Raw genomic sequence first — 17,364 nt, forward strand, 5'->3', positions numbered from 1 at the left:
GAGACACCTTGCTGCCTCTGCTAGGCTAGCCGCTCAGACTGTCTCTCGGAAATCTTTGCTATAGCATTCTTAACAGCTCTTGCATTTGCGAAGCCCGCACGCCCGCGTCCGCAGCCTATTCGACGAGCGGCAATGCGGCAGTAGAGACCCCTAAGGCTATCGTCCACTTTTATTTGCTTGTTGTATGTCTTTTCAATCCTGTTCTACAAGATTTACATCAACTCCATGTCGTTAAAGTCGTCAAATTTCAGCTTATGTGGAAAACGACCGGGTAGTCCAGGATTATAACCGAACAACTTTTCTATCGGTCGCTGATATCCGGCAAGTATAAAGACGATTTTTCCTGTTAGGTTCTCGGCCTCAGCCAGAAGGAAGTCGACGATCTGGCTCCCTACAACACTACTACCCTGAACGAGTTGATAGGCTTTATCGATAAAAATAGCCCCTCCGCTATCCCTGAGAAGCTTTTCGATGGTTTTCTTATATCCTAAGACACCCTTATTTGCAAGCCTAGACCTAGTCGTTTCGATAAATTCATAGCCAGGAATGACCCCTACCGCTGCCAAGAATTTAGTATTAGAGACGGGCTACCGTTGTCTTGCCAGTCCCAGGATTCCCAAGCAGCACAGACCCAAATCGTTCCCGACTCAAATCGACATTCTGCCGAACCGAAAGGTCGACCTTTGATTTGATAGCCAAGAACTTTTCCTTCACTGACTCTAGTCCGACCATGTCCATCAACGTGTCGATTTCCGGGCTCTAGGAATTGAAATATTTCTTTCGATATTCCCAGTCATTTTTAGCTTTGGAAGACTTTTGAGTCGGCATCGCTTGTCAAGGCATTGATGTAACACTGCGCTCTGCGTCATCAAGCTCATCATGCACGATGGCGTTGGGAATGATGACAGGCGCAGCTATTTACATCACCAGCACGAGGACAATTCCCGCTCCGCTGGATCTTGGCAAGGTTGATCACATTCAATAGCGTCTTGAGGTGAGGAACACTTCTCCACAATCTCAGGTGTAAACACACGTTTCAGGAAGGCTTCAACCATAATTCACTGTTTGACGAAATAATTGACATCCCGCGGGGTTGTTGAGTTGAACGCTGGACAGGCCTCGATATAGCTGAAACAGTACCTAGCCAGTTAATAACGATTTCTATGCTAATCGAGGATCGTGTTTGGAGTGAGTCGCTAGGTTAGACTCAAATTCAGTACGACTTTGGCAGCCCAAGCACCCTCTCCGCAATATAATTACAGATCATCTCCCGACTCACTGGTGCAATTCGAGGAATCAACACTTCACGCAAATATCTTTCCACATGATATTCCTTCGCATACCCCATCCCTCCATGCACCATGACCGCTCTCTCGCAAGCTTGAAATGCTGCTTCGGCGCCCAAATACTTCGCGGTGTTGGCATATTCCCCGGATGAATACCCCTCATCATATAGCCGCGCGGCATGGTATATCATCAATCTAGCCGCTTCGAGCTTCATCCAGCTGTCAGCCAGCGGGTGTTGAATCGCTTGATTCTGTCCAATAGCACGTCCAAACACGTGTCTGTCGCCTGCATAATTCGCTGCTCGTCGGATAGCAGCATATCCAAGGCCAAGAGCTTCGGCCGCGATTAGAATGCGCTCAGCATTCATCCCATGCAAGATCATTTTGAATCCCTCGTTCTCTTGGCCGACCATATCGGTCGCTGGAACGCGCCAATTATCGAAAAAGAGCGAGTTTGTGTCAACGGCCGCACGACCCATTTTGGGAATCTCGGTGATTTCCACGATGGACGGATCAAGATCGGTATAAAATAGTGAAAGACCTTGTGAGGGTTTACTGACTTGATCAAGAGGGGTCGTGCGCACAAGAATTAGAATCTTGTGCGCATTCTGTGCCGTGGAAATCCAGACCTTCTGGCCCGACAAGATATAATGATCACCATCTCTTCGAGCCGTTGACTGTAGTTTTAACGTATCGAGCCCAGTATTAGGCTCCGTGACACCGAAACATGCCCTCTCTCGACCACGAACTAATGGCTCGAGCCAGCGACGTTTCTGTTCCTCTGTTCCAAATTTGACCACTGGCTCCAGGCCAAATATATTCATGTGTACTGCAGAAGCAGCGGTCATTCCTCCTCCCGACTCCGATAGAGTTTGCATCATAATCGCAGCTTCAGATATGCCCAGGCCTGACCCCCCGAACTCGGGCGGGATGCAGATTCCTAGCCACCCATCATCCGCAAGCTTTCTATGAAGCTCGATTGGAAACTCCTTCTTTTCCTCTTGCTTTAGCCAATATTCGTCAGGGTAATTGGCGCAGATTTTGACGATGGCTTCGCGGACAGTCCGCTGTGAATCAGTGAGGTCGGGATCGTGAGCTTGCAGATACTCTTTTGCACGGGCATGAAGACGTCGCGGAAACCTCAGATGGTTCCCACGGAGGCCGAGCTGTAACTGAGGCCGTCTACTCCAAGGTTGGTTCTATTTTAATTGGGTCAGCTTCTTCACATCTTCTGACCGGGAGATTGCACAAGGTGGACGCACGATGAGTCTGCGCGCTGGAAGTGACATTTTTCCTTATCTTTCTCAGATCTCGGGGATTTCGAAATTCGACGTTCCTATCAGACTTCAAAAATTGGGAGAATATCTTTGGCTACATGCTTCTTAGTATTGATCATTATACAACCAAGTTGTCGGGGAAAAAAGCCGAAAACCCCGCCCGTCGATCGCATGTCGCGCCCGAGGTCCGGACTACGTTGTACATACGGAATTTGCGTAGCCAGTAGAGACAAGGGTGCCCCACTACATACGATGATTCAAGGGTTCCCAAGTAGATTATTTGCGGGGATTCGCCGTTTGCCAGCCTCGGTGTTGAATTTCGGTGGTCGCTACGTGGTAATCCTTGATTTTCAGTCACCCTGTTTGATTGAGCACCCGAGGATAAAGAACGCCGTGGCAAGCTAACAATAGCGCTCATCTATTCCTCCCTCTAAGCTCTTACTTTCACATTTGAATGACTTCTTGACATAGCCTCTAATACTTGACGACTGCACTATTTTCGGTCTGGCTGATTTTATCTGGATCAATGAAGATGCCGTCTTTAATTCGCACATTATCGTCACGACCATCTCCGTTCGCACTGCCTCGATCTCCAAGCTTCCTCAAGATACGCAGAATCCACGCACAGACTTCTCACAATCAGCCTGGGCCCTTAGCAGGCGTAAAAATCCTTGACTTATCGCGGGTTCTAGCAGTAAGCACGCACACATTATTTGAGAGACTATTTGACTGACACCGTCAGGGCCCATTCTGTACACAAATCCTTGCCGACTATGGTGCAGACGTGATCAAAGTTGAGCATCCCAAAGGTGGCGTGAGTTTTTCACATCTTACCTTCTCCTTTGGGAGCAACACCTCTCCCTGGAGGACCAAAATTGACATACCCATCAGGATGACACCCGCCTTTGGCGTGAGGCAGGAGAGGAGGCTATCTGGAAGCCCACTGCCACAGATACGTCTCTTTATTTTAATACAATCAATCGCAATAAACGTTCTATTTCGGTCAATTTGAAGCATGAGCAGGGAAGGGCTGTGGTCTTACAGCTCGCAAAGAACGCGGACGTCGTGTGAGTGCGAATTCTTTGGGACATCAGAGAAGATGCAGCCCTCTCTAACTTTTATTTGATCAACCCTCAGCGTTGAGAATTTCGTACCTGGCAAGCTTGAAAGTCTGGGCCTCGGTTATGAAATTTTGAAGAAGGTCAATCCATCTCTTATTTTAGCGAGCGTATCCGGTACGTGTCAATTAATGATCTTCCCTCAAAATAGCTCACAAAGATTCTAATTTCAATGTAGGCTACGGAGCTGATGGTCCGTATTCAAAACGTGCAGGATATGACGTTATAGGCGCCGCCGAGGGTGGATTGCTTCACGTCACAGGGGAGGGAGATGGGCCACCTACCAAGCCAGGAGTCGGCATCATAGACATGTGCACGGGACTTTATCTACACGGCGCCATTGCGTCCGCATTACTTGCCCGGGAAAAAACCGGTCTTGGTCAGAAGATTGACACCTCACTGTTTGAGACTACTATTTCCATCCTAGCAAACGTGGGCATGGCGTGGTTAAATCTTGCCAAAGAAGCACAGCGATGGGGTACGGGACATCCAACTATTGTCCCCTACGAGGCATTCACGACAAAAGATGCATACATTGTTGTTGGCGCGGTCAATGACAGGCAGTTCAATTTGTTATGCGAACGATTAGGGAATACCAAGTTAGCCGAAGACCCTCGGTTTGTGGATAACAAGTCGAGAATCGAAAATCGAAAAGAGTTGAAGCGCATTCTGGACGAAGAATTCGCTTCGAAAACTACTTCTTACTGGGAAGATAAGTTTGACGGCAGTGGGTTGCCTTACGGCCCTATTAATAGTATGGAGAAGGTGTTTTCACATCCCCAGGCTATTGCCCGGAATATGATTCAAACCGTTGAGCAAGATGCAGCGGTATCAGGGAAGATACAAGTTCTTGGTGATTTTCCCCTTTACTTTTCATTCAAATCATTAACTAATTCATTTCTATCGAGTTGAATAGGCATGCCAGTCAAGTTTAGTGAGTCTAAACCTTCAATCCGATGTGGTCCACCAGCCCTGGGAGAGCACACGGATGATGTGCTACAAGAAGTTGGCATTTCCTCTGCTACTATTTCTAATCTTCGGAAGAAAGGAGCTATATAGAGCTGTAGTCCCAAAAATCAGAGGAGTTTCATTTAGAGATCTTAGGCCTAAGCTAAAAACTTGCATCAATTGACATCCAGTTCGTGACAATTGAACAATCAAAACCAATCCTGTGAGAACCCTCTCATGACTTCGTTTGTTTCCGTAAAATCACTCCTGTGTATCGAATTCTGCATGTCCTGGAAGACTTGCTGGAAATCGACAATCGGATCAAGGTCACCGGGAGAGCCGAGTGGATATTTTCCGAGGCATCCGTTTGTGTCTATAAATTCACGTGTGCTTGTTTCTTGGTTCACATGATTAGAAGAGGCAGTCGCACAAGTCGATCCGCCTCTAGTCGTCACAGTCCCAAACGGTTCCTGAGAGAAGATATGATCTTCTTCCAAAACGACTCTCATGTTATTCAAATTCTCATTGCTCTGCGAAAAGCTCACAGCAGCTAACCCCTTCAAAGCACTCATACTGAGTCTATTAAAAATATCACACGACGAACGAGCATCATTCCACCTCTCACAAAAGGCAGTCAAAAGATTCGAGCAATCACGCGAATCAGATATGGCATCCCAATATGACGGCACAAAAGCCGCGACGCCTCGTCTTTTCCGCTGAGCACAGCAGCCTACGCAGTACACATTTGCCAGCCCAGCCATGAAGATCATGTACAGACAGGACCATGAGTAATTCAAGTGACGAGTACGCAAAAGCTCAAGGTAGTTCGCCAGGACCTGGCGGGATGAGTTCCAGAGAATTAGTAGAACATCGTCAATGTCTTCGTCATCGTTCAGACCTTCCATTGCGGGGAATGTGGCTGATGGTCGGAATAGCATCAAGCAGCCGCTGTGATATAGGGCGTGATACCAATTAACATGGAAGAATACAGAGGGTGCACGTGAAGCACTATCCACCGTTGGTAAGGCAAGGAGCTGTAGATCATCATTCCAAGATTGGAGTTGGTTGTAGAGATCTCTCCGGATAAGCTGTCTTTCACGCAGGGGAAGTGATTGTGTGGATCGACTCGTGTACATGGACTGGTGTATTTTAGCTTGAATTGTGCGTAATCGAATATGATGTAGAAATGGAGATGTCTCCCGTGGTAAGTGCACCGAAATCTCAGATTTGTCCAGTGATGTATCCTCTATCACCAATGGCAATGGCACATGGATATCATCATCGTAGAGTGCGAGTGGCCTGCCCAGGGAAACGGTCACAATCCTATCACAATTAGCGGAAAAACTTTGTCTCGGATATCCTAGACCCACCTTTCCAAGTTATAATAGCACCAAAAGCACCTTCTTTGCATCTCCAAAAGCAACGAAGCAGGTATTTGACCCGTGAGGTGAACTTCACACCTCTTGGAAACCACTGAGACATCGTCATGCAGCCCAAGCTCCACACATAATCGCGTTGCCTTGCCCAGTATCTCCCACATCTCTGTAGAAGTATCACGAAGACTAGCATGAATTCCATATTTGCAATAGAGAAGAAGGGCCTGCAAAAATCGAATATCCCGAAATTTGGAAAGTTCATCCAGCCGAGCCAAAGCTCTAGCAAAATGAGCCTCCGTGTCAGTAAAAGGCCATGCCTTTTTGGAAGAGACCGATCCCAACGCCAACACCATGTCAAATGCAAATGCTTTTGTGGGACTTTGATGGTAAATATTGGGATTGTTGTAAATCTCCTCCATCATGATCATAAATCCTGGTCGATACAATAGTGGAAATGTCACATGCCAGTGTTCGAAATAGGATTCAATCAATGGAATAGCCAATTTCCTGTCGACGAGTCTTGCGGGGTCGTTGACAACTGGTAATGCTTTCTTTTCGGATGTAGAACGGCTATTGGCGAGTCGATCAAATAGCCCGCCCGTCGAAGAGGTCTCGACGACTCGTTCAACAACATCCACGAAGCCAACCCCATTACTAGACCCTAGATATCGGGTTTCTTCGGATGGAGTATGCTGTGTTGAATTCATCGATATCGTTGGAGACTGCCAAGCTCCAAGGCCAGAGTTCTGGTTTGGTGATTTGTGCAGGCCTTCACCAGTACGGATCGAATTGGTATCATCCTGCAAATCATGATCGGAAGGTGAGTGCTGAGTCGGTCTCTCTTTCTCTCGTTCAAGTTCTTGAAGGCGTAACTCAACAGACTTGAGGTATTCCTGCTGCCGTTGTCGGTCTCGGCGTTTATCGGGGTATCGGCAGGAGGAGCCAGTTTTGACACATGAGGTACAATTGGGAGTGCGCCGGTCGCATCTTGTTTTACGAGAGTAGCAGCGCTGGCATGCCGGCATCTTTGTCACTGCATTTTCAGGCAAATCGCCGTTGCCAACCAAGGTGGATGTGGTCGGAGCTGACAGGCAAGAACGAGGATGTGTGCCTCGGCCGAAGCCGAGAGTGCGGAGAAGTTGCGGTTACATACAGATCTCACCGAGAAAACGGGACGGGGGCCCCGGATAGCATTCACAATACATCGTGACCATTTTGGGTTTTGGGGCTTCCCACTATCTCCTAGTGCCCATAATTTTTTGTTTTCGGTGCATCACTGTCAAGGTAAAGCCTCAAGGTAGTCGCAGATTTTACCATGGGCTACAGTCAGTCACGTGACTTGAAGTATCCCTTGTTGAGATTCTCCTTTGGCAGAGTCAGGCCTTGGATCGATTGTCCTTCTGATTCAGCATTTCTCTTGGATTACTCCTACTCGCAATTTCCTACACATACACATACATGATCAACTTCAGGACATTCAAGTGGAAGCTAAGACGAGAAATTCAGCACCTGGAAGGAGAAAGTCACGTGGTCGCTAGAGGCACTATGTATAAACAGAAGAATCAGAGTTACCAATCACAGTCAAATAAGCTCATCTGGAAGAGCTTTTTGGTTGGACCTCGTTAATCATGTCTCACTTTTTTTTTCCTGATCTCCGCGGATTTAGTGACGTCTCACTCAGCCACGAGAAGAATCTTGGGGTCCCCAACACAACCCCCGTAACCCCCATGCTCCCCAAACTCTCAAGGATTCCCCCGGGGCTGACGTATGGATTCGGCTAAACATTTCCTTGCTTCCAAGCCGGGGTGGTCTGAGATCAGCAATTCAATTGGCCGAGTCAAATTGCCGAGACCCCCTATCTCCTCGTTTTTCCCCCCAGAGTGCAGTTAATTTGCCCAAATCCCGACCCGCGTGGAAGTTCTCCGGGGGAACGAAAAGATCCCAAAATCACGGGACTGCCGGGATGTTCCCAAGTTTCCCGGCAGGTGACCGAACGAAACCCCCACGGGAACCCGCAATCCCTCGACCGACCCGTTGGGTTCGGGAGAATGAGAAATTTGAACAGCGCCCTTTTGGACCAGGTTTGGGATTTTTATTTCAGAGTCTCTCAGATGCTGGAATACTTATATCTTCAACAGGATAATGCTAGCTGTCGAGAATACCCCGAAGTCCAGAACGTGGTGTAATTTCCCTTGCTCTCAACACCCCCCAAATGCAACCCGACTCCCTACGCACGGTGCCGGGCCGATTAGCCAATGAAAACACTCACTGCGGTCTGGCCGGGGAGCCCGACTCCGCCGGAAACCCTTGCAACCGAAGAAAAAAACCTGCCGTGGCGCATCCCGACTCCAACCGGGCCATAGGCCAGGATCCAGTGTCATTCCCCACTGAAAACCCCCCCGCAACTGACGAGAATTTTAGCGTGGGGGTTCCCTGGGGTTTTGCACGCAGTCTCTGGAGTGGGTTGGGGAATGTGCAAAGAGAAAAAGGGAAAAAATCCGCCCCTGTTCGGTCGATTTTTCTTTCTTCTCGGTGTGAGATTCCGGCCTGGTTGCATAGAAACTCCCAAGCACAATATACACAACAATGGCGGACGATATCTCACGAAACAACAACGACCGCATCGAGGTTGAGATTGAGAAGGAGCGGATTGAAAATCTCGAACATGTGGCCGAGCAGCGGAATGTGGTGCCTCACATCGACCCGGCTCGTCGAGTCGTCGTTGAGAAGAGCCTCAAGCGTAAGCTGGATGCTCGGTGCAGTCTGTTCGTGTTGATTTATATCATGAACTATCTTGATCGTAACAACATCTCGGCGGCCCGTTTGAAGGGTCTGCAGGAGGATCTCAATCTCACGAATACTCAATACTCGACCTGTCTGAGTATTCTGTATGTCGGCTACATCTTGATGCAGGTTCCCTCGAACATGTTCATCAACCGCATCCAGCGGCCTTCTATCTACATCGCCATCGCGATGACTCTCTGGGGTCTGATCTCGACCTGCTCCGGACTGGCTGGCAACTTTGGCCATATGGTGGCTATCCGTTTCCTGCTGGGTTTCGTCGAGGCTGCCTTCTTGCCCGGCGCTCTTCTCATCCTCTCAAAGTGGTACACCCGCCGAGAGCTGACCACCCGGAACGCCGTCCTGTTCTGTGGTAACCTGATCTCCAACGCTTTCTCGTCCCTTGTTGCGGCGGGTGTGCTGTCCAACATGGACGGTGTCCTGGGTCACGCTGCCTGGCGCTGGCTCTTCTGGATCGAGGGTGCCATTACCATGACCATTGCCGTCTCTGCGGCCTTTATCCTGCCCGACCTGCCCACCAACTCCCGTGGTTTTACTGAGGAAGAGCTTCTGGTGGCTCAGCTCCGTATCCTGGAGGATGTTGGCGAGGCCGATACCGACTCTGAGGAACAGAGCCCCTTCACCGGTCTCATCATGGCTCTGAAGGATGTCAAGATCTACCTGATGATGCTGGCCTTTACTGCTTATGTTGTGGGATTGTCCTTCAACGCCTTCTTCGTGAGTGCCCATACCCCAGAACTTTACTGTCACGGCTACTAACCATTTCTCCCAACAGCCTACTCTCACCGGTACTCTTGGCTTTGCCTACGTTCCCACTCTTCTGATGAGTGCTCCCCCATGGGTCTTCGCCTGCATCTTCTCCCTGGTCAACGCCTGGCATGCCGACAGAACCCAAGAAAAGGTCAGTCTCACCCCCAAGCCCCCAAGCCCCAGCCAAACCCAATCCACCCAACTAACCAACCCCTCACAGATCTGGCACATCTACGGCCCCATCTTCATGGGTCTAGTCGGCTTCATAATCAGCATGTCCACCCTCAACGTCGCAGCCCGCTACATCGCCCTCTTCCTGCAGGCAGGATCCTACGCCGGCTTCATCGTCTTCTACTCCTGGATCAGTTCCTCCTTCCCCCGACCCCCGGCCAAGCGCGCCGTCGCACTAGCCCTCATCAACGCATTCAGTCAACTCGGCAACATCGCCGGCTCCTACGTCTGGGGTCTCAAGGAGAACGGGTACCGCAAGAGCTACGGCATCGTCACTGCCATGTACGGCATTACCATTGTCGGGTTCTGGATCTTCCGCATGATTCTTGTTAATCTGAACAAGAAGCTTGAGATCAAGGAGGCGGAGTGGGATGCTCAGAATTCTGAGCAGCAGGGCGATGTGGCCTTTATGGAGAGTGCGGATGAGTCGTTGCGCATGCGGAAGGGCTTCAGATATCTGATTTAAGTGCTGGATTGCTTGTATTGGATATTATGACTGTCACTGGCGTGTGATGAAATTTTGTACGAACAGTTAGTTGGGCCCTTTGAGAATACGGGGGCTCTTGATTTGATGCATGGGTGTGTGATGGGCATGCAACCCTTGGATATAGTATATGCGAAATCAATGCGACATGAATCAAACTCTTCTCTTGTTAAAACAACGAAATGCGCCTTAGTTTACTGTCTGAGTAAATCGTAGCACGTCTAGTTCCTGAGATATGTTCTCGGGCAATCTATCGGGAAGCCACGGGGAAAGTGTTTTTCTCATCTACACATCTACTACACTCAGTTTCTTTGTTACCTCATCCCCATCCTGTCACAAATTCCTCCTAGCCATCTGGTTCCCCAATTATCGTCATATTGCGAATGAAATTTCAGGTAGAGCAGGCTGTTTTCTCGTGGGTATCTTAAAGTATTCAGCTGTAGAGGAGTGTAAGAAAAAATTGCACATATTCCAAACACGCCCATGAATGAGCTGTGGCCCCAAAAGCTGACCTTCACGACTAGTGTCGAGTCATTGGCCTCAAAGGAGTTTCATACTTTTATTGTTAACGAGGCAGTGCCGCGACGATGACCTCAACTTCTAGCCAATGATGCATGTTCCCCATACATCCATAACTAAATTGAAGGGATGCTGTGTCTGTACATACCATGTGCTCATTGCACTATATAGTTTACTTCAAAGAAAATTCTAGCACATACGACCATAGGGTGTGGAGAACAGGGCTTCCCGTCCGCTCAGCCGTACTTAAGCCTATTATAGTATGCAGTCAATTCTCAATGCGCCCTGCGCTCTAAAATGGCGCCGGATTTGGCCTTAGGGTAAGTGTGGGTGATATGGGCGAGAAGTTTGGAGACTGGGGTGATAGAGGTGAGAACGGGGTGAGAGCGGGTGAGAATAGAGCAAGGATTCTTACCCAGATCACCCACGCTCACCTACTTCTATAGAGATCTATACAGTCCCTCTAGTCTCGCTTTGCTGTTTTATTACCTCCTTTAGGGTATTAAGGCCTTCTTAGCTTTCGACTCGGTTACTTAAGATACTCTTCTTCGGTATAGGGATTAATAAGATCCTATATCTCCTTGTAGCGTGTATATATCTTAATTCCTGCGAACTAATTCCTCTATTGCGTTGGATCCTTCAGTTTCTCGCCCTTCATAGCGAAAACAGCGGTTAACTCTATATTAATCGCGTTCTTATACAGTTTCGATCGATAGGAAGGTAAGGGGTAAGGGGCAGTCGTTAGGCCGGTATCGCCACCGCGGTAAACCTGCGTATAGCTTCAATTCAACTCAATTAACGAATATAGCCCTCTTACTAGCGAATCGGGCTCATAACAGTCGGAAATACTACTTAGCAAATCATACCGCGCACCAATTGGATATCAACAAGTCTGCATTGCTGTAAAGCCCCTATCTGGCAATTTATGTGGGCATAATAATGACTAATACATGCGGTCTAAGTAAACGTAACTAATACTATCTCCGTTCTCCGGGATCCACTGCTGCTTCTGTTCCTTCAGTGTCGCAGCTACCTGGCGGACTTCGAGATTGGAAACCCCGCGCTCCAAAATGCAGTTTCAACAAACAGACAGGGTCCTTCATATACGTCGAGACGATCTATCTCACAGCTGACGGTATCACAGTAAGCATTGTTTTGAGCAATAAATTCATTGAGCATTCGGGGCATACTTCTGGTGAATATTCAAGTGCGCTGATACCATTTATTGAATCCTACTGAATGCGATTATACTGCAGGACCAGAACTTTTGTCCCCCTGAGCAGTATACCCGACTCGCTGCCGGAACTCTTAATAATTAGATGACAATAGAGAGATAATCGAAATTCCTACACACTGAACACTAAACGTGGTACGATGATAAATCACGCACACTGTCTTGTTCGCAATTGTTATAGGATACTTCCAAGGACAACATTCTTAATTGAGAAATTGAATAGTAGAGATGGTCCATTGTAATAAATATCCGGTTTTGCCATGCATGTAGACCGTCACTGTGGCGAGCACTTCCACCTCGAATATCAATCTTGGGTCCAAATGAGCTCTCTGGGAATTTAAAGAACCAACCTGCATGCGCGTCAATGTACCCGTTTATGTGTTAAGACAAGACGACTCACCTTTCCATGCGCGTAATCCAATCCTCAGACTGGGTGCAATGACCAGCTCTGCATCCCTCACAAAGCTGACGATTGTGTGGGCCTCGGCTTTCATTGGAGACCGGTGGTCTCACCACTGGAATTCCATTCCATTGCTTTATCCAGTAAGAGACTCTTTCCGCATACGACTGGTCCAGAGTTGGTCGAGCGAGGTTATGGCAAGATTTGCAACGTTGGTGGTATACTCTCGCATTATACATTTGTCCTGGGTAAAGACGAATGGTGATGGCAATCATCTTGCTTGACCAGCCGTTCGCTTTGCACGCTTGATTTCGGCAATTGAATCGACCCATGACATTGGTATTCCGCGTTTTGATGCATTCAGTGTCGTCATCAGCTTCGTGGAACTTGAAGTGAAGGTCTTCCTCTATCAGAAGATTTGATACTTCATCATGAAGAACTTGGTACATTGACCAAGAACCTGTGCGCTTTCTTTTTTTATTGAGAACCATCTTCTTGATAGATATAGAGACCCGATAAAGAAAAGCGGTTTTCTTTGGGCCTTAACGGGATCAATAGACTAAGCCTTCTTTGAGCCCATAAAGAATGAGCGAAACAATGGAATGAGTAGAGGGGCATATTTATAGAGATCATGCTGATTAAAAAAAAAAAAACTGATAGAAAGAGGTGGTTTAGGATTTCTTTTTTTTTAATTAAATTACAATAATTTTATATTTTGCGGACGAGAATACGAATGTTTTTCATGATACACTATATTTACCAATGCTCATTGGATGACTTGGATTTTCTTCAGCCTCCGAATACAGGGCATCTCACAGCATATGTGTTGTGTTACAAGTGTCCCCCCGCGTGATCTTTCTGTTCAAATTATGTGTTGTGAAGCTAGCTTTCATGTCTATAACTCCTCCAGTGGTACAATCAAGATATCATTCTTTCTTTAATTTTAAGCAGCCAATATTTACCAACGCGGTGGAAATGAATACTATAATCTATCTATGTATATAACCACCCTGTCGTCTCGCTTCGTTTGGGAAAGATAGGCAAGGTAGGCAGGGTAGATCTAGCAATGCATTCAATAGAGAAAAGAAATCCTTCAAGGGAGGGCGATCGCTTAAGATTTCTTTATTTGGGAACTCCGGTTTGGTGTGCGCAAGCACGAGGTTAGACTGGGCTTCTTCGCTAGGGGCATTTGTATGGATTCACCAGTAGCTCCTTACCACCTAGCCAGCCCATGCAGCAGCCGCATGCGAAACTGCAGTGACCAACTTAATTAGCGCCTGCGATAATTTGTTTACTCTCCATGAGTAAAGCCACGTATTCGCTGCCATGAGAGCTGGGGTGGGGCGGAACACCCAGAGCGTTCATGCGCTTCATTCTCAGCCTCATTCAAGAGGTAAATCTTACGGAACCCAGTGACTTCGTATACCCGCCATAAGCGACAGAGAAATGGCTCGTATATTGTCCCTTATATGACACACTGACCTATAGTACACCGGGATACCTGATAATCCTTGCTGGGAATGGCTCAGGTTTTCCTCGCCTTGTTTGATGAATACCGATCGCCCTGGCGAGGCGGTGTTGCTGCGATGCATTCTAGAATACTAGGGTTCGGATTGGGCGCAATGAAAGTTTCATGACTCGCAGCGGCATTGTACCCCTGTATTGTACCTTTGAGTGGGCGCGGGTAGCCTTTCGCTCCCGAACACGTTGCTCGTAACCCTGTGTCTTGCGTATGCAAGACAACTCAGCACACCCTGGAGAGGTCTTAGCTTCTGTAGATTGAGACTCGTTTCTGTGCATACAAAGGTGAATCCACCGTTTGTCTCGAACGACCATGAAATAGAAGTTGCATGCTTGGTGCCCAGACGACGCCAACATTACGTAGACATCAGGTGCTGTATTTCCCAGGAATTCTGGGTACGTGCAGTAGTATCACCATCTAGGTACCAAGGTATCCAGGTGGCGGAAACAGAGCGAAGCGGACCATATAGGTGCACCGATAGGATCACAGAAAGCCTGAATTGCTCAAAGGGCACCTCGCTGGCAATTAAGATAGGCTCAAAAATACGATCGCCGGCGCCATACATCAGCCTTCGGTCATTTCTCCCCGTCTTGTGGGTGTCAACTGACACTGCGTTCAGCACGCCAGGGATGTCGCCTTTAAACTTCCTTCCCTCGCAGTCCGCAAGAACTTCAAGTTCGTCTTCTCCTACTCAGCAATTTATATCCACATTTCAAAGCGGCTCTCAACTGGCGTTCTGCGTTACACATCTGTCTGAGCCTTACCAAACATTTTGGGAATAATGGCTCAAGAGCTAGCTGCTCGTCGGCTCGATTTAGCCGCCTAAGCCATAAGCCTCTCTTCATCCGTTTTGAAATCTTCGAACCTCGACCTTGTAGCTATTGTAGCTCATGCCTCCACGAACGCGGCCGACGAAGTGGTGAAATAGCTTTCTCAGGAGCGAATATCTCAGGATGCATTTTTGTATGCTGAGTGTTTGGCCAGAACCTCGCGTAACCTAATATACACGGATTCCGAGTGTTGGACGGGCTCGAAGCGATTTCGAGCAGGCTGTACGGATTGCGCTTAATAATGCCCGGGGCGTTAGGTCGAACTATCGTATACGACAAATAACTACGTTGGATTGGAACGACTAAAGTGGTTATGCTAAAATATTATTCTCCTGTTTTCTCGGTCGAGGTGCTATGTGACCTATTTGCAAGAATAAAGTTGAACGGGAATAACCCGAAGATCCCTGCTATTAAAGCTCGAATTCGGCTAGTCGTATCTAAGGTAGTGGATAGTCTGCACCTATATACGGTTAACATAGGATAAGGGACGTAACCGCTGCCTACTTGCCTTATATCGTTGCTAAAGCATTACCTAGCCAATTTTTTCCTTTCGGAGGTTATTAGCACACTAACAGGCTTATGCGACTATAGTATTTGTAAAGATACTCTATAAATCAGGATATAGGCCAGTCAATCAGGTAGGAGAAAGGAACCAAGTCAATTGCTTCGACAGGTCACATCTATAACCGGAACTACGAGGGAAGAAACATTGGTCGAATTGATATCAGTAAGTGAAATTTCAACGATCAAACATCACAGAATCGGCTAGCCATCTTCGTCTTCCAACTGAACTTATTACCGATAGCAAATCATCTAACCTAGCCCATTCTTATTACCCTGCTGACTTGGTCCTCTACCTCGATAGTTCCGGAAAAAATCAAAGGGTTAGATGCATGCAGAGCATACCCTGAATGAAGTATTTTCGACGTATTAGCCACCAAGACGGTCGGGAAAGTCAGTATCGGCGCTCTTGGTCTTGACTCGCTCGATTCTGCCGGAATGGAGATACCTTCATCAATTTCAAAGGCAGGGGAGTCCACAGAGGTCTTATCATTAAGAAATGCCACTATCCGTTGAGGGCTTCTGTGTGTCAGACTCCAGATATCCACAGCATCTTGCAACACACTCCGTAACTCGTCTTCAAAAGAACGCATGTCACATATGAGCGGTCGTGTTTTGCGGGCGATAACGTCTATTATGCTCACGATTCCGGTTTCCTTGAGCTCCTGTTGTTCTTTGGTGTATACAATTGCTGAAACTGATCTTAGAACAGCTTCCCGTAAAGGCTCCTGCTTTGCTATTGCGTCCCAATCTGGAGCGGGGGAAATCGACTTGAACCAACTTGTGTAACTTGGAATAGTTCGGAAGATATTGGCTGAAATTTGGTCCGCGATTAGAGCTTCCAGAGTTGCTATTCGGAGGTACTTTGAAGCTGTACTGTCTGAAATAGGAATTGGTCTCTCGCAACTAAAGAATGTTGAGCTAACAAGTTGCCGGAAAACTTTATCCTGGGTTGAGTCAACATAATGCATTTTTAATAGCCAAGAACGCTCACATACCTGGCTTTCCACTGAGGTCAGATTTTCGGAGATTTCTCCGAGGCAGGATTCTGCAAAAGCATGTACTCTCGTAGCAAGTCTATCGAGTCGAGCGGAGCTTTGAAAGGGTAAGCGATAGTATCTTTGATGAGATGCTCCTCACTTACAAGAGATCACTATCAACTTCAATAAAACCGAGGGCTCGCCATAGTTCTTGATATTTCTCTGTTATTGCCGACAGACTATCATTTTGCGCTCGCAATTCATCCTCCAATGCCCGATAGTTCTGAGCCGATTTCTCAAGTTCTCCGCAACAAATTCCTAATTGTTTTTTGGTATCTTGAACGAGAATATTCATTTTATGGAGACTAGAGTCGTGCTTTTCTTGAAGAGCAAGATGCCGCTGCTCGAATTTCATGATCATCTCATCGATGACATGATTGAGACTCTTAATTTTCTCTTCAGACCACTTCAGCTTAGTTTTTATTTCAGTATCTTCTTCTAGAACGTCTTCCACTTGACTTATCATTTTTGCGTAGGGTCCCATTTCAATGACCGCCGCACGAAGCTTCCTCCATGACTCCAGAAACGTGGTGATTTGCGGTTGGCATAAATCTGGCATTTTTGCTTCCAATATTAGGGAAATAAAAAAACGTTAGCCAGGAGGGTCAGTCTATTTGCAGCATGAGGGAATCTTGAGATTACTTATATCTGGTCTCATATCATGAACTAAGGATTACATAGACTTGCAACGAGAATCTCATCAAACCGGTCACTCGACTCACTCGCCATGAAACCTGACGCGCTGGCAGTTCGTGAAAACAGGAAGTACAGTGCAGCTGCACCCGCCACAGATGTCCCATTTCAGAGGCGTACACTTGAATTACGTCTTGAGCGCGTATGCCATGCATGGCGCAGAGAATTACATGCGTTCGGAGGGCTACTCTTGTCCAATGAAACCCAGCCGCTATTTGATGTCTAGCAGGGGCAAGATGTTCAAATTATGGTTCACCTAGCAGACCAAGCCCTTTCTGAAATATATCCTTGCC

The 17,364-nt window shown here is 47.4% G+C and overlaps 4 protein-coding genes across 4 annotated transcripts; 2 read left to right on the forward strand and 2 right to left on the reverse strand.

Annotated features, from left to right (window-relative positions):
• Positions 1–1,213: 1,213 nt before the first annotated feature.
• On the reverse strand, positions 1,214–2,575 carry N7473_006667 (acyl-CoA dehydrogenase family protein; the record flags this gene model as incomplete). The annotated part of the gene is made up of 2 exons (XM_057152607.1): positions 1,214–2,485; positions 2,549–2,575. 2 exons carry the CDS (start codon positions 2,573–2,575, stop codon positions 1,214–1,216), a joined length of 1,299 nt encoding a protein of 432 aa, XP_057006945.1.
• A 520-nt stretch (positions 2,576–3,095) lies between these two features.
• Positions 3,096–4,740, forward strand: N7473_006668 (CaiB/BaiF CoA transferase family protein; the record flags this gene model as incomplete). The annotated part of the gene is made up of 6 exons (XM_057152608.1): positions 3,096–3,257; positions 3,306–3,377; positions 3,455–3,630; positions 3,701–3,798; positions 3,860–4,534; positions 4,598–4,740. 6 exons carry the CDS (start codon positions 3,096–3,098, stop codon positions 4,738–4,740), a joined length of 1,326 nt encoding a protein of 441 aa, XP_057006946.1.
• A 98-nt stretch (positions 4,741–4,838) lies between these two features.
• N7473_006669 (Zn(II)2Cys6 transcription factor) lies at positions 4,839–7,030 on the reverse strand (the record flags this gene model as incomplete). Its single annotated transcript, XM_057152609.1, has 2 exons — positions 4,839–5,952; positions 6,090–7,030. The coding sequence occupies 2 exons, from the start codon at positions 7,028–7,030 to the stop codon at positions 4,839–4,841; spliced, it is 2,055 nt and encodes a 684-aa protein (XP_057006947.1).
• A 1,561-nt stretch (positions 7,031–8,591) lies between these two features.
• N7473_006670 (uncharacterized protein) lies at positions 8,592–10,418 on the forward strand (the record flags this gene model as incomplete). Its single annotated transcript, XM_057152610.1, has 3 exons — positions 8,592–9,524; positions 9,583–9,708; positions 9,778–10,418. 3 exons carry the CDS (start codon positions 8,592–8,594, stop codon positions 10,252–10,254), a joined length of 1,536 nt encoding a protein of 511 aa, XP_057006948.1. The 3' UTR covers positions 10,255–10,418.
• Positions 10,419–17,364: the final 6,946 nt, after the last annotated feature.

Source organism: Penicillium subrubescens, assembly GCF_028828155.1.
Source record: "Penicillium subrubescens strain IBT 31985 chromosome Unknown utg000005l_segment0_segment0, whole genome shotgun sequence".
NCBI lineage: Eukaryota > Fungi > Ascomycota > Eurotiomycetes > Eurotiales > Aspergillaceae > Penicillium > Penicillium subrubescens.